We start from the raw sequence: 15,881 nt of genomic DNA, 5'->3' as shown, positions 1-15,881 counted from the left end.
TAATGATGGGCTCTTTCTGCCTCTTTCTTTCCTCTTCGTGTGCGTCCATCCCGAAGTGTCCCGTGCTGAAAGGCCGTGTGCAGAAGATCCTACACTGGCGGTGGGGGGAGCCCCCTGTGGCAGTGCCGGCCCCCCAACAGGCAGACGGGAATCCAGATGCCCCACCCGCACGTCCTCTTCAAGGCAGATCGGAGAGAGAGTTCTTTGTCAAGTGGGTAGGACTGTCCTACTGGCACTGCTCCTGGGCCAAGGAGCTTCAGGTACAAGGGCCTCTCCTTCCCCGCCTCCTGGGGCCCCATTCACTGCCATTCTCTCTCTTGGCCCGCTGTTCTCTCATCTTCCATCCCCTCTGCTTTCCCTCACATTAGGCCTCTGGCCGCCCACACCCTACCAACTCCCTTAGTTTCCACACTTGGTTCTCTTGGACTCCAGTTCTCTTTCCCTCAGTCTCCATTAGATTCCTTCCCTTAGGTATAACATAGGCTTTCCTTAGCCTGCCTCAACTCCATCTCTTTCCTTATCCGTCTTAACCATGTTTTACTGATAGCCCCAATCTTAACAACCCTATTCCCTTCCTCCTTTTGCTTATTAATACCTCCCCACCCAGCTCCTGTCTCTGACTCTGTTCTCTGGCGTGTTATTCGTTCTCCTGCTTTGGATTTAACTCACTATGTCCCTCATCCCACCTCTTTCATTGCTTGCTTTCCCATGCCATTCCCCCTGCCGGCCTCTGCCCTGTCTCCTTTTGTCCTCTCGGGATGTTGGGACTATCTATTCCTTCCTCCTCTGTGCCCCATCAGCTGGAAATTTTCCACTTGGTAATGTACCGAAACTATCAACGGAAGAATGACATGGACGAGCCCCCACCCCTCGACTACGGCTCTGGTGAGGATGATGGGAAGAGTGACAAACGCAAGGTGAAGGACCCGCACTATGCCGAGATGGAGGAGAAGTACTATCGTTTCGGCATCAAGCCAGAGTGGATGACCGTCCACCGGATCATCAACCACAGGTGAGTCCTTGGTCCTTGGTCCGTGCGAAGGCCTACCTGGGTTCTGCCACTATTCTTGCTGCGCTGTGGCTCCATGTTAGTATTTGTTGATTAACCAGATAATTGATCTAACTGGATAATTCCCACTGCAGCCCCAGCCCTTCTGGCTTTGTTTCCTCTATGGAGATGGGAGGAACCAGGAGGAAGGTCCAGCCCAGCACTGACTGCTTTGTCCTTGCTTCTTTTAATTTCTAACAGCTTAAGAAATGACACATGAGTCTGGGGATCTGGTTGTAAAAAAAGCAAAACGGGAAACACATGGTTCATACAGACCAGTGTTTCTGGTACTTCTTTCTTCCCAGTACTTATTACTAACTAATGTTACATTGTCTTTTATTTTTCTATTTCATCACTGCCTCCCCCAATAGAATGTGAGCTGCATGGGAATAGGTCATTTGTCTGCTTAGTTCTGCTCAATCACCCGTGCCTGGGACAGTGCCTGGCATGTAGTAGATGTTTAGTAAATACTGATTAGATGAACGAATGATGTTGAAGCCAGGGATGTTTTGTGATCGTTGATTTTTAGGAAGCCATCCTGAAAAAGTTAGGGTAGAACGTCAGCCATTCCAAACTGCCTTTCAGAGGCCCACCATTGAGGATTAGGTGACAACGCCTGCATGCTTGCTGATAATTGTGTATGACTTTTTCTACTTGTGACACATATTACTTTTCTCCTCCTGCTCCTTCTCCTGGCTTCTCTCCCCACAGTGTGGATAAGAAGGGAAATTACCACTATCTAGTGAAATGGAGGGACTTGCCATATGACCAGTCCACGTGGGAGGAAGATGAAATGAACATCCCTGAATATGAAGACCATAAACAAAGCTACTGGAGACACCGGTGAGGGAGCCAGGTCGTGGGTTAGAGGGAGTCTGAGGACAGAGGCATGAAAGCTAAACCTCCAGCGTTAAATGAGATGCAGTAGGGACAGACCCAATCTAGAATTTAGGGCAGTGGGAGCCTGGGCTGGGCTGTTTGCGGTGGGGTCGGGAAAGAGGTGGTGTGAGGAGCAGAAAGGAGATCTAGCCTGAGTAATGGGGATGAGGATGCTGAGGAGTGGGGAGGGTTGGCTTTAGAGCTGAACTCCGTAGGGGTGAGGGTAAAGAACCTGGGAGAAAGGAAATGTGAGAAAATCTTGGTTATGGAAAGTGGGAGCTAGGTCTGGAGTGGGTTCAGAAGGACAGGGGTGGGTCCAAGGACCAGGTCTCACTCAGACCCGCTGTTTTCCCAGAGAACTAATTATGGGGGAGGACCCCGCCCAGCCCCGCAAGTATAAGAAGAAGAAGAAGGAGCTGCAGGGTGATGGGCCTCCCAGCTCTCCTACTAATGATGTAAGTCCTCCCACTTGGCCTGTCTCCCGTTTCTGGAGCCATGGTGATTGAAGATTTCCTGGGGGCTTCTGACAGAACTTCCCAGAGTTTCAACAACTTCTTTGAACAGTAGCTCTTCCTTCAGTGTTCAGCTTTGCCCCAAGAGTGCTAGGAATTTTGGCACAGGAGTGAGAGCTGCTAGAGACAGCAGCACACAGGGCTCTTCTACCAGTTTCCTTCCCCACAGTGCTTCTGGGTATTGTTTTAAGGAATGAGGGGGAGGCACTGCAGACTGAAACTTTCATAAGCTCAGGCCATAGGAGAGGGACTTGTAATCCCATTTGGTATCAGTGCCGGGGAGAGGGGAGGAGGAGGCCAAGACTGGAGGAGCAGCTGATGGCTCCCCTGAGCTTTCTGACTTCTTGATTCTACAGCCGACAGTGAAATACGAGGCTCAGCCACGGTTCATCACAGCCACTGGAGGCACGCTGCACATGTATCAGCTGGAGGGGTTGAACTGGCTACGCTTCTCGTGGGCCCAGGGCACTGACACCATTCTGGCTGATGAGATGGGACTGGGCAAGACCATACAAACCATCGTCTTCCTCTACTCACTGTATAAGGAGGTGCTAGACTCTCGGGCCCTGAGGGGGACAGCCGTGCTGAGGCCTAGCCTGGACTGGGGAAGGTGGGAGTGGAGGGTGAGGGCAGAGAACTGGCGGGGAGGGGTGCGGCAGGCAGTGGACTGGGTTGTATGACTGTGAGCCTAGACTAATGGTCCCCCACCCTCGACTCCCAGGGCCACACAAAGGGTCCCTTCCTGGTGAGCGCCCCGCTCTCCACCATCATTAACTGGGAGCGGGAGTTCCAGATGTGGGCACCCAAGTTCTATGTGGTGACGTACACGGGTGACAAGGACAGCCGAGCCATCATTCGTGAGAATGAGTTTTCCTTTGAAGACAACGCCATCAAAGGTGGCAAGAAAGCTTTTAAGATGAAGGTAAGCCCCTCTATCTCATGTCCTCTAAAGTCCTCAGATCTGTCGTTTCGTTGCCCCAACCAGGACTTCAGCTCCTTTATTCCCCGTTCAGCTTTCTCCCTCCTTTCCTCCACCTTCCCTCACTCCTCTGCACTCCAGTCCTGGAGATGTAGTGGGTACTCCCAGGGGTGTACATGGATCTGTTCATCCTGGACGAGTGGTGGAAGTTTTGGGGCCACATTCAAAAGTCCCTGCATGGAGTCAAAGTTGGAGGACAGGACAACGGGCTCCCTTTGGGAGTCTCAGTTAGGCCTGGGTGTCTGTGTGGAGAATGGGGGTGGAGGCCTAGATGCTTGGGTGTGGGGTGGCAGCCAAGTGGACAATGGTTGTGTTGGCAGAGGGAGGCGCAGGTGAAGTTCCATGTTCTCCTGACATCATATGAGCTGATCACCATTGATCAGGCAGCTCTTGGCTCCATCCGCTGGGCCTGTCTCGTGGTGGATGAGGCCCATCGGCTCAAGAACAACCAGTCCAAGGTGAGTGAGATACCCAGGCCTCAGAAACTTGAGGCTGTGGACTCCTACTTGCCCTAGTCCTAAAAAATAAAGTTTCAGGGACTTTCTGCAATCAGGGAGGCAGGAAGCCTGGGAATAAGTCTGGGGAGAAGTCCAGGTTGGAAGAGGGAGAGGACTAGGGATATGAGGGCCTCTGATCCTGAAGGAAATAGGAGCTAGAGGCAGGGAAAGGTGATACTGTGGGCCAGCCACTGGCCACTGATGGGCCCTTTCCTCTGCCTTTCCTTGCCCCATTTTCTAGTTTTTCAGGGTCCTCAATGGCTACAAGATAGATCATAAGTTGCTGCTGACAGGGACTCCACTGCAGAATAACCTGGAGGAGCTCTTCCATCTGCTGAACTTCCTCACCCCAGAGAGGTTTAAGTAAGTGGCTCAGCAGGGTGGTCTGCAGAGAGGAGAGGTGGAGGGACTGAGAAGATGAGTGGGAGGAGGATTCACCTGGAGTGAAGAATAGAGCCTGAGGTCAGGGGCAAAGAACCTGACTCCTGTTCATTTCCTTTTCTCCTTCTGGCTACTAGCAATCTGGAAGGCTTCCTGGAGGAGTTTGCCGACATATCCAAAGAAGACCAGATTAAGAAACTTCATGACTTGCTGGGGCCACATATGCTGAGGAGGCTCAAGGCTGATGTCTTTAAGAATATGCCGGCCAAGACAGAGCTCATTGTCCGCGTGGAGCTGAGCCCCATGCAGAAGTGAGATGCAAGGCGGGTTACCTGGCCCAGGGTTGAGGATTTGGTGGCAGCTTTCCAAGAGTTGGTGACCAAATGCAACATCATAATTGCTTCCTTTATTGTGTCTCTTCTATGCCCCTGCCCCGGGCTTTAGGAAATACTACAAGTATATCCTGACCCGAAATTTTGAGGCCTTGAACTCACGAGGAGGTGGGAACCAAGTGTCATTGCTTAACATCATGATGGATCTTAAGAAGTGCTGCAACCATCCGTATCTCTTTCCTGTGGCTGCTATGGTAGATACGGGAGCTGGGGGACTGTGAAATGCCTGGCTCTTTGGAAACGTGGGCAGTTGAGCACAGGGCTGGAGTTGGGCTGGGAGGCCAGAGACTAGATTTCTGAGAAGAATAGGAATTGTAAAGGTGTGGAGCCTGGATTTGGGCCTCCAGCTTTCTAGGCATAGTCAGAATACGGGGGCGTGTTCACTGACCCTCTCCTCCTTTCTTCCTGCCTTCTTTTCAGGAGTCCCCCAAACTTCCCAGTGGGGCATATGAGGGTGGGGCACTTATTAAGGCATCTGGGAAGCTCATGCTGTTGCAGAAGATGCTGCGGAAGCTGAAGGAGCAAGGACACAGAGTGCTCATCTTCTCGCAGGTGACCCATCCCTGTAGCTCTTTCTCACCATCAGATAATCGCTTACCTCATTCCTGTGGTTGCCACGGGATGCGAGGTTAGGCAATTACACCCCTAAGGGTTTCTGGTATAGCTAAGTTCATCTTGGTCTCTGATCCCTGTTCTTAATTAAGGCTGTTGGAAGTTGTAGTCCAGTTTCTGTACGCCAAAAGGGGCGAAGGGGAAGGGTGAGCCATCTGCCTCCTAAAGGTCGTCTCTGGGACTGGTACTGTTTCTTAACCTTATTGGGGAAGGGAGGAGAGCACAGACCTTTTGGAAATCTGATGAAAGCTGTGGGTCTCTTCTCCAGAAAACTGCACACACAACTAGACAATTTTGTACAGATTTTCAGGGGATTCATAGATTTCCCTGAAACTTTGTCATGGGTGTCAGAGGAGAACCTCTGCCTTAGGAGAAATGGTCTTAAATCAAGAGAGAGAGAATGACAAGAATGTCCCAGGAGGAGCTGGGGGTGGAGGAAGCAGCTCTGGGGGGTATATGACAGGGCAGGGGTACAAGTGTAAGGACTGGGGTTGAGAGAGAATAAAGAGGTAGTCAGAACAGACAGGGCGCATCCCACTGCCTCGTCGTTCTAGACTCCTGCCTTTTCTCTTGCTCTAGATGACCAAAATGTTAGACTTGCTAGAGGACTTCTTAGACTACGAAGGCTACAAGTATGAGCGCATTGATGGCGGCATCACTGGTGCCCTGAGGCAGGAGGCCATCGATCGCTTCAATGGTGAGGGGGGCCTTGGTCCCTGCTGGGTGTGGGAGGCCCGAGAAACCTGTGCCTAGGTCCCTGGGATGGGAGGGTGCTGGCCTGGGAGGATATTAGCCACCTGGGCTTTTGAGTTGAGGGCATCGTTGTTTGTAGTCAGGGAACAACTAGGAGCAGGTGGACAGACCTTCTGGGTACAAGAAAGGCCTGATTTCCTAATTCTTGCCTCCTAGCTCCTGGGGCCCAACAATTCTGCTTCCTCCTGTCCACCCGGGCTGGAGGGCTGGGCATCAATCTGGCCACTGCCGACACTGTCATCATCTTTGATTCAGACTGGAACCCCCATAATGATATCCAGGTGAGAGCATGCCTCCTGGAGCCCCTCCGAGCAAGGAGATGTGTCTGTCCTGGGGTCAGAAATAAACCTCTTGGTGGGTAGAAGACCCTTCCTTGTCAGCCTCTTTTCCAGAGCATGTAGGGGGTGTCTCCCCTGCCACTCCCCTGGCCCATCCCCGCTTTCCGGCCCCTGCAGGCCTTCAGCCGTGCTCATCGGATCGGCCAGGCCAACAAAGTGATGATTTACCGGTTTGTGACTCGCGCATCAGTGGAAGAGCGAATCACACAGGTGGCCAAGAGAAAGATGATGCTGACGCATCTGGTGGTGCGGCCTGGGCTGGGCTCCAAGGCGGGCTCCATGTCCAAGCAGGAGCTGGATGACATCCTCAAATTTGGCACCGAGGAGCTATTTAAGGATGAAAATGAGGGTGAGAGCCTTTTCTGCAGCTCCCTGTAAGCAGGTCTTTGCTGTCTATGAGCACTTCTCTTCTGAAACCCCCTGAAGAAAATCTCTTCTCTGCATCCTTGGAGGAAGGTTGGCTTCTTTCCTTACCTGTAAGGTTGAAAACAACAGCAAATCTCTGTGTAGACGTCCAGGGAAAGGGCCTTCTCCTCCAGAGCTCCCGTGAAGAGGAAGCAGAGGGGAAGGCTTTCCTCTGATCTCTCTAAAGTTCTGCCTGAGGTTCTGGTTAGAGCTCAGAGTCCCCTCTCATTCCCCAACTCCACCAGGGGAGAACAAGGAGGAGGACAGCAGTGTGATTCACTATGACAACGAGGCCATCGCTCGGCTCCTGGACCGGAACCAGGATGCAACTGAGGACACTGACGTGCAGAACATGAATGAGTATCTCAGCTCCTTCAAGGTGGCCCAGTACGTGGTGAGGGAAGAAGACAAGGTGAGAGGCTTGGGGCCAGACACTGTGCATCCCGGGCCACCTCTGAGGGGTCGTGTCCGACGTCCTTGACCAGACCTTGAAGTTGGAGGATCCCCCTTCGCTCTTGGTTTTTGTCTGATCTCTTACCCCAGTGCCCATCAGAGAGCGGTAGTGGACCTCAAACGACTTCTTGGTCTAAAGGATGAGACTGGACTTTGGAGAAAACTTAGGCAGAGAAAGCGGTGATAAACTCGGGAGGGAAGCTTCTGAGTCAGAGTGGGAGGGACACAGAGGGCACTAGAGGAGAGGTTTGGAAAAAAGGGAAATCACGAGGAGGAGAAGCATATTGCAGGTAAGAGGTAAGGAAAACTCACACAGAGGACTTACACACAGTGACGAGGTCTAGGGCTGGGTGGAGGCAGGCGAGTAGGGATTTTGTCATGGTGGCAGGATTGGAAGGGGAGGCCTTCAGCGTTCGTCCTGCTGCCCCTCAGATTGAGGAAATTGAACGAGAGATCATCAAGCAGGAGGAGAACGTGGATCCCGACTACTGGGAGAAGCTGCTGAGACACCACTACGAGCAGCAGCAGGAAGACCTGGCCCGCAACCTCGGCAAAGGCAAGAGGGTCCGCAAGCAGGTTAACTACAACGATGCTGCTCAGGAGGACCAAGGTGAGGACCGCCCCTGACGGAGGGACCGAGAAGGGGAGAGTGCGCTTAGGAGTCAGGGCCTTCCCTGCCAAGTGGAAAGAGATTAGGAAGGGACACTGGGAGCTACCCGGAGGCCAGGTGGATTTGCAGGTGATCTCAGCTATCTAGCAGTTGCAGAGGGCTCAGATGGACACCCAGGGGTCCCTGTTTAGAGTGGGTTATGCAGGAGTCAGGAGGTAGGTGGGTGAGTGGACATGGTGTGTGGTCCTGAGTCAGACGGCAGGCAGTCATCCGGCATCCCTAGGAGGGCCGAGGCCAGAGCGAAGGTGCAGAAGTCTCCGAGGGGAGGCGTCCAGACAGAAGGGCCCCAGCCTGGGCTTATCCAGGGAGCCATCACTGACCACTGAGCCCTTCCCCTCGCAGATAACCAGTCAGAGTACTCAGTGGGATCAGAGGAGGAGGATGAAGACTTTGATGAGCGTCCTGAAGGTGGCATCTGTTTTCTTGTTTTTCTACCGCACCTCTTCCCATTTCACTTCCCATTGTCTATTAAGCCCACTATTTTTATACAAAATGCTCATTTGTAGAAAAAGTAAAGATTGCAGGTAAGCAAAAAGGAAGAAATATCTATAATCTCGCCACTGTTAAAATTGGGAGTATATAACCGTGCAGGCTTAGGTACCTAGATGAAAGATCGAGAAAGGTAACATCCTCTTACGTTCCCACCAGTAATCTTGCTTGCATCGTATGGGTGCTACTGATTTTTTAGTATGACTCGATTCTTTTGGACCTATTGGGTTAGTAGTTCTGAATGCGCTGGGAAGAAAATTAGAAGCGCCTCAGAGCTGACACAGGCCTTTCCTGTGTTCTGTATCTTGTGAGAATGGAGGGCTAGGAAAGAGTGAGGGCGGGGAAGGAGGTGGCAGCTCTACTAACCGGGGTCACCATCTCCCCACCCAGGGCGTCGACAGTCCAAGAGGCAGCTCCGGAACGAAAAGGATAAGCCACTGCCTCCACTGCTGGCTCGAGTTGGGGGCAACATTGAGGTGAGCTGGCCTAGGCCCCTCTAGGGAATTGAAGCTGAGTCACTGAGGGTAGCACAGACCAAGAAATGAGATCCTGGACATTCACTGCCCACTCCCTCCTTGCCCCCGTCATCAGGTGTTGGGATTCAACACCCGTCAGCGGAAGGCCTTCCTCAATGCTGTGATGCGCTGGGGCATGCCACCACAGGACGCCTTCACCACCCAGTGGCTGGTGCGGGACCTCAGGGGCAAGACTGAAAAAGAGTTCAAGTGAGTGGGGGTGATACAGGGCTCAGCTGGATGGAAGGGTGAAAACTTTGGGTGTTACTGCCTTCCTCTTGGCCACCATATGATGTGACCTTACTCAACTGATCACCGTACTCCCTGCCAGACAGTCTTTCCTGGCTCAGTTTCCTGGGGGGTGGGCTCAGCCTGCCCCACCTCCCCTCAGATGAGCCTAGAGCAGGGAGGCCAGGCTTCCTCCCCAATGGGAGAGGCAGTTGAGACAGGAGCCTCGCCTGGGCTGTCCTTGCCTCACATTTATTTGACCATGATAACCTGGCAGGGGGGCTGGTGGGAAGGATGAAGAGCTGACTGATGGGGCCTAGGAATGAAGTAACCAAGACCAAGGGGACTGTGGAAATGCAAGGGGAGGGGCAGATGGGGGAGTTAGGATTTGGAGGACAGGTGATGGTGAGACTGAGAGGCCCAGGGGAGGACCCCTGGAGGCACCCGGGAGTTTCAGGTTCAGTAATCCCTGTGCCCCCTTTACTGCCCTGCCCCCCCTAAGGCTCTCCTAACACACCTCCCACCCCCGTGCTCCTTAGGGCCTATGTGTCTTTGTTCATGCGCCATCTCTGTGAGCCCGGGGCAGACGGCTCTGAAACCTTTGCTGACGGGGTCCCTCGGGAGGGACTGAGTCGCCAGCAAGTGTTGACCCGCATTGGAGTCATGTCTCTCGTCAAGAAGAAGGTATCCGTCTTCCCCTCAGCCAAAGAGGCTGGCCGCCTAGGCCCTGTGCTCCTCTGCCTCTCGTCCCTGAGTTCCGGACTCACGCTGGTGCGAGAAAGGGAGAAGCGCTGGAGCTTGCTGTGTGTCCGGTCGCCGGAGCTGATCTCTGTCCCTACGACTCCCCCGCACCCTCCAGGTTCAGGAGTTTGAGCACATCAATGGGCGCTGGTCTATGCCGGAGCTGATGCCCGACCCCAGTGCTGACTCCAAGCGTTCCTCCAGAGCCTCCTCTCCTACCAAAACGTCTCCCACCACTCCTGAGGCTTCTGCTGCAAACAGTCCCTGCACCTCAAAACCTGGTAATCAGCTCAGGATGGCAGGAGAGACAGATGGGGCCAGTGTCCGTTAGACGCCGAGGGTCTGGAGTTGGGGTGGGGAGTTTCTGCCTGCCTCACTCCGCCTTACCCCCACAGCTACTCCAGCTCCCAGTGAGAAAGGAGATGGCGTAAGGACACCTCTGGAGAAGGATGAAGCAGAAAACCAGGAGGAGAAGCCAGAGAAGAATAGCAAAATTGGGGAGAAGATGGAAACAGAGGTGTGTGGCTACCTAGCTTCCTTTGAGGGGAGGGAGTGGCAGAGTCGTGGAGGCAGGTGCCTAGGAGCCGCCACTTCATCCTGACTCCGTTGTCCTCTTTTAGGCTGATACCCCCAGCCCAGCCCCATCACTTGGGGAGCGGCTGGAGCCAAGGAAGATTCCTCTAGAGGATGAGGTGCCAGGGGTACCTGGAGAGATGGAGCCTGAACCTGGGTACCGTGGGGACAGAGAGAAGTCAGGTGGGTGCATGGTCTTAGGGGTGAAGGGGGGCTTAGAATTTGGGGGTTCCCTCTTCCTGGGATCAGGGGCTGAGGGTGACATCCTTCCTTCCTGTCCCCTACCCCCTCCCACAGCCACGGAGTCGACGCCAGGAGAGAGGGGGGAGGAGAAGCCGATGGATGGACAGGAACACAGGGAGAGGCCGGAGGGGGAGACGGGGGATTTGGGCAAGAGAGGTAATGGGTGGAAGGACCGGACACCTGGGTCCCTGAGGGAATCAGGGGAGGGGAGGTGGAGTCTTGGGAACCAAATGCCTGGGTCCTGGGTGGGTAGCTGTTCCAGGGGCCAGTACACTACAGAGAGTAGTCTTGGGACCTGGGAGGAGACTCTCCTGAGGTGTGAGCTCTGCCCCGTCTGCCGTAGCAGAAGATGTAAAAGGGGACCGGGAGCTTCGACCTGGGCCTCCTCGAGACGAGCCGCGGTCCAACGGGCGACGTGAGGAGAAGGCAGAGAAGCCGCGGTTCATGTTCAATATTGCAGACGGTGGCTTCACAGGTGGGGGGGTCCTCACTGCCCTCTGCTCCTCACTGGGGTTAGCTCATCCTCATGAGGTTTCTCTTTGGGCCTGAGGCCTCCTTCCGCCTTTAATTCCAAGTAACTGTCTATGAAATGGTGCATGCTGTCTCTGATCCTTGCCCTTGGTCCTCCTGAAGTGGACTTCTAACTCCAAAGCTGCCTTAATCCCACCTGTACTCTTAATCCCAACTTGAACCTTGTTTGTAACTAGTTTTATTCCTAACCCCTCACCTAACGTTGCCCTGTTCCTCCTAAAAAGCCCTTAGTCCTGTCCCACTGTTCAGTTCCCTCCTCTGTACCAGTCTGCTGGGCTTCACAAACTCCTGATGCCTCATCTGTCTTCTGTCCTCTCTTCAGAGCTCCACACGCTGTGGCAGAATGAGGAACGGGCAGCTGTTTCCTCGGGGAAACTCAATGAGATCTGGCACCGAAGACATGACTATTGGCTTCTGGCTGGGATTGTCCTGTATCCTTGGCTACAAACGCAAGAAAAAAATGTTCTCTCAACCTGGAGAGAGGGGAACTACACTTAGGGAAGGGGGCCTAGTGCCACACTTTGGGGCGACCAGGCCAAAAGGAAGGCGTGTTCACAGCCCAGCCCTGTTAAATTCCTTGATGATCCACTTCCCTTATTGGCAGCCATGGCTACGCACGGTGGCAGGACATCCAGAATGATGCTCAGTTCGCCATTATCAACGAGCCATTTAAAACTGAAGCCAATAAGGGGAACTTTCTGGAGATGAAAAATAAGTTCCTGGCGCGGAGATTCAAGGTGAGGATGAGGGAGGAAAGGAACAGTGTTGAAGAGGGGCTTGGGTGAGAAGTGGGACCAGATCTGGTTGGAATGTAGGCAGGGTTAACACCTTGAGGGTTGAGGCGATGCTTGAGGCAAAGACCAGAGGGTCACCTTGTGTTTGGCACTGTGGTCTGGATCGGGGCCGCAGTCAGTATTGGTGTGGAGCTGGGGGTCTGGGCCGCTGGTGAGGGCAGTGTGGGTCTCCAGCCCCGAGCTGCGTGCTTGCTGCTGGCAGCTCCCGCACTCACCCCCTCCCCACGCCCTTAGCTCCTGGAGCAGGCGCTGGTGATTGAGGAGCAGCTGCGGCGGGCGGCCTACCTGAACCTATCACAGGAGCCGGCGCACCCCGCCATGGCCCTCCACGCCCGCTTCGCCGAGGCCGAGTGCCTGGCCGAGAGCCACCAGCACCTCTCCAAGGAGTCGTTGGCGGGGAACAAGCCGGCCAACGCCGTGCTGCACAAGGGTAAGGGCCGCGGCGGCCCCGCGCGGGGGAGGGCCCACAACGCTGCGTAAGTCTTCACCCCGCACCCCTCAAAATCTTCCCACCCCTCTGACCCCTTTACCCTCTGAACCACCCCCCTCTGACCTCTGACCCCACCCCGACCCACCTGGTACTGCCTTGGTTTTTAGCCTCTAGGATTCGTGCAGCCAGCCCTCATCCGTGCCTAGTAGCATTCACATCAGTGCCGAAGGGAGGGACCTTCCCCCCAACCCCCCAATCTCCATGAGACTGTGCCACGTCCCCTCCACAGGGCGGAACTTCTTCGCTGACCCACACACCTGCCATATTGCTAATAGCACACTCTCTGGGGCCCTGGCCTGTGTATAGTCCACAAAAGTCCTTACCCCCGGTCCCACAAACCACGTTCCTCACGTCTCATTCACCCCATGAAGCAGAAACCACCTCCGTCCCACCCTCTGACCCTACCCCATGAAACTTCCCTTTGACCTTCAACCCTTCCTCCCAAACCCTCTTACCTTGATAATAATAGATTAAGTTCTAAAGCCCTCTAACCATCTAATCCTGTCTGATGTAGTGACTGATTCCTGGCCCCTTTGACTCCTGTTCTAATTCCTTGAATCTGTAATGCTGACCCTCTAACCTCCCTCCCCCCCTTACATATTAAAACTTTGATTCCTTACGTCTTTGACACCACTTACCACCTCCCACGCCTCCTGACTATTTCCTCCCCATCATCCCCAACCCCTAAACCTCACTCTTTCAGTATGGGATGTTCTGACAACTCCCCGCCCCCATGTCTTCCGATGTCCTCCCTCCCCTATCTCCCTTTTCTCCATATTCCCTTTTCCTTTCTTCTTTCTCTCCATCTGTCCTCTGTGGTGATCTGGTCTCTCTGCCTCTTTACCTGACACTTTTTCTTTGTCCCCGAGTTGCTCTTTTTTTCTACTTCTGTCATTTCCTTGGTCTCTGATTCTTCGACATCTGTGTTCTCCTCTCTCTCCTTCTCTGACTATCTGTCCATCTGACTCCTCATCTCTTTTCCTGGCTCCATCTCTCCCTTTCCCTGTCTTTCTCTTGCCCTTCTTTCTCCGTGGCCCGGGCCCCAGTTCTGAACCAGCTGGAGGAGTTGCTGAGCGACATGAAGGCGGACGTGACCCGCCTGCCAGCCACGCTGTCCCGAATACCCCCCATCGCAGCCCGCCTTCAGATGTCCGAGCGCAGCATCCTCAGCCGGCTGGCCAGCAAGGGCACGGAGCCTCACCCCACACCGGTAACCCTTTCCCCCGACTCCAGTTTTCCCTGTTGGTACTCCTCCTGCACACGTATGAACACCTCCTTCAGAGCCCCGTGCAGTGTGGAACAACGACCTGCTCCAGCACGCTCATCAGCCTTGAGTCTCCCTGCCTGTGTGATACCCCTCAGTAGTTCTGGAGTTGGCCCATGATGTCTCCCCGACAGCTTCTTTCCTCTCAGACTGTGGACCCTCTAATGTGGGCTCGCTCTCTCTTCCAGGCCTTCCCCCCGGGTCCGTACGCTACACCTCCGGGGTACGGGGCAGCCTTCAGCGCCGCACCCGTAGGGGCCCTGGCCGCCGCAGGCGCCAATTACAGCCAGATGCCTGCAGGGTCCTTCATCACAGGTCAGCTGGTGACTTCCTGCCTCCTGCTCCTTGCATTCTTCCTTTTCCAAGCTTCATCCCTGCTCAGCTACCCTTTTACTTGTCCAGCCCATCTCATTTCCTTGGAAGTATCCAGTGTTTTATGGAATGGAGTGGTTCTGGACTTTGTTTTTCCCATCCCTTTCTCAGCTTCTCTTCCATTCCCATCGTCAAAAACCTCATCTAGGGTTTTAGTGGTTCTGTGGCTTGGTACTACCTACCTGAGCCTCCTCCAGCTGTTTACTTCAGAGAAAGAGAATATGAAATTGGAAGGGGGTTCCGGTGAAAGTTGGAACATGTGTTCCATCATGCGTACCGTGGGGAATCTCAGAGAGAGAGATTTTTTCCCATCCCTACCTTAGAAAATTGGATGTGGCATGAGGTGACCTAGAAGTAAGAACGTACTGTTGCCAGGAAGCAGTCGACAATGGGAAGTGAAGGAGGGACTGACCCTTCCTTACCCCCTTCCCAAACAGCCGCCACCAACGGCCCTCCAGTGCTGGTGAAGAAGGAGAAGGAAATGGTGGGGGCATTGGTGTCAGACGGGCTGGATCGGAAGGAGCCCCGAGCCGGGGAGGTGATCTGTATAGACGACTGACCGGATCCCAGGCCTGCCCTTCACCCAGGCCCCGTCCCCGAGGCCGACCCCCAGCTCAGGCTCTGGGGCCTGCTGCCAGTCCTCCGCCTTCCCCACCCCTTGGGCCCCCGCTGGGCTAGGAGCCCCTTTGCCCCTCTCTACAGCTCTCTTCAAGAAGGGCCCTTTGTCCTTCTCCACCTCGTGCACCTTTCCCACCGTGCTTTGAAGACTGTGCTGGTGAGAAGAGGTCTGGGTGGGAGGTGGTCAGCAGGGTCTTCCAAGTACCTGTACCCCCCACTGCCCAGCACACACAGCTTCCCAGTGAGCGGCTGTGGTGGTGGGGGGAAAGAGGTGGAGCCGCCCCAGTTCTTATTCCTGCAGCGTAAGCTCCATCTCTTGCAGAAGTGGGGGGTTAGCCTTGCCCGGCCTTTAGGGACTTTGGTGGGGAAAAGAGCTTTCAAGAGAGGAGGGTGACTTTAGAGAGGGGTGACAGTGAGCCCTGGGAGGGTGGAAGGGAAGAGGAGGGGCGGCTGCATGTTTCCTTCCCCTACCTCCCCCCAAATGGAGGGCGGAGCAGTTAACAAGGGAGGGAGTCCATTGCTGTTCAGCCTCAGAATAAAGGCGCCGTTCACTGGCTCAGTTACCTCCTGCGTACCGGCATCTTGTGTTGGGAATCTTCCCCCCTCCCTAGGGACCAAGGACCACCCCTACAAAGAGAGTAATATTTGGGTGATACTCCCTTAAGCCAAAGAGGAGCTCCCCAATCTGTCCTAGGGACCCAGGTAACCTAGAAAGGGTGGTGGAGAACACAATGGGCCAGATGTGGGGGGAGCCCCCAGTTTTGGGGCTCAGGTTCTTGGAGGACTTCTACCCTCCCTCCTGAAGACCTGGATATGAACTAAACTTGAGTGGGTCAGGCAGGGGGCCTAGTCAGGGGACTACCTTGCCTTTGGGACCAGAGCAAAATAGTGGAGGGCAGGCTGGGGAGACATGGGCACATCCTCCTCCCCAGGAGGGGCTGGGGAGAGTGGCAGTTTGCATGGCGAACCCCCCACTTGCTCTTCGCTCCCCTTCACTTTCTTGCTGCTCCTTTCCCGGTCTCTTCACACCCACTCCTGGTCTGTCCCAGTCCCCTCTTCTGTATCAGGTTTATTGGTTGTACATATAAATTATACTTTCCTTTC

At 54.4% G+C, this 15,881-nt stretch overlaps 1 protein-coding gene and 1 non-coding gene across 17 annotated transcripts in view; both read left to right on the top strand.

Moving 5' to 3' along the window:
* The window catches only part of CHD3 (chromodomain helicase DNA binding protein 3), a 25,101-nt gene extending 9,220 nt beyond the window's left edge, over positions 1-15,881 (top strand). For 5 of the 16 annotated variants that reach the window (XM_060134102.1, XM_060134104.1, XM_060134105.1 and 2 more), the window contains exons 10-40: positions 57-260; positions 801-1,012; positions 1,760-1,891; positions 2,283-2,382; positions 2,796-2,987; positions 3,161-3,361; positions 3,739-3,876; positions 4,157-4,278; positions 4,434-4,607; positions 4,741-4,882; positions 5,109-5,240; positions 5,880-5,997; positions 6,210-6,334; positions 6,509-6,740; positions 7,042-7,208; positions 7,682-7,859; positions 8,262-8,327; positions 8,799-8,884; positions 9,000-9,133; positions 9,691-9,835; positions 10,011-10,173; positions 10,288-10,409; positions 10,513-10,648; positions 10,763-10,864; positions 11,052-11,183; positions 11,562-11,670; positions 11,844-11,976; positions 12,268-12,509; positions 13,570-13,733; positions 13,976-14,102; positions 14,597-15,881. In XM_060134102.1, coding sequence (XP_059990085.1) covers positions 57-260; positions 801-1,012; positions 1,760-1,891; positions 2,283-2,382; positions 2,796-2,987; positions 3,161-3,361; positions 3,739-3,876; positions 4,157-4,278; positions 4,434-4,607; positions 4,741-4,882; positions 5,109-5,240; positions 5,880-5,997; positions 6,210-6,334; positions 6,509-6,740; positions 7,042-7,208; positions 7,682-7,859; positions 8,262-8,327; positions 8,799-8,884; positions 9,000-9,133; positions 9,691-9,835; positions 10,011-10,173; positions 10,288-10,409; positions 10,513-10,648; positions 10,763-10,864; positions 11,052-11,183; positions 11,562-11,670; positions 11,844-11,976; positions 12,268-12,509; positions 13,570-13,733; positions 13,976-14,102; positions 14,597-14,837 — 4,671 coding nt within the window. In that variant the 3' untranslated portion in view covers positions 14,838-15,881. Of the gene's footprint in view, positions 1-56; positions 261-800; positions 1,013-1,759; positions 1,892-2,282; positions 2,383-2,795; positions 2,988-3,160; positions 3,362-3,738; positions 3,877-4,156; positions 4,279-4,433; positions 4,608-4,740; positions 4,883-5,108; positions 5,241-5,879; positions 5,998-6,209; positions 6,335-6,508; positions 6,741-7,041; positions 7,209-7,681; positions 7,860-8,261; positions 8,328-8,798; positions 8,885-8,999; positions 9,134-9,690; positions 9,836-10,010; positions 10,174-10,287; positions 10,410-10,512; positions 10,649-10,762; positions 10,865-11,051; positions 11,184-11,561; positions 11,671-11,843; positions 11,977-12,267; positions 12,510-13,037; positions 13,514-13,569; positions 13,734-13,975; positions 14,103-14,596 lie in introns of those variants that run through there. The other 11 variants (XM_060134118.1, XM_060134112.1, XM_060134110.1 and 8 more) reach the window with 10 other exon arrangements.
* LOC132512456 (small Cajal body-specific RNA 21) lies at positions 9,266-9,405 on the top strand. Its single transcript, XR_009538183.1, has one exon. It is a non-coding gene; the product is annotated as a small Cajal body-specific RNA 21 (non-coding RNA).

This window comes from Lagenorhynchus albirostris, chromosome 20, assembly GCF_949774975.1.
Source record: "Lagenorhynchus albirostris chromosome 20, mLagAlb1.1, whole genome shotgun sequence".
Lineage (NCBI taxonomy): Eukaryota > Metazoa > Chordata > Mammalia > Artiodactyla > Delphinidae > Lagenorhynchus > Lagenorhynchus albirostris.
The sequence above is the reverse complement of the archived record's forward strand: the minus strand, read 5'-3'. Positions and strand labels throughout refer to the sequence as shown.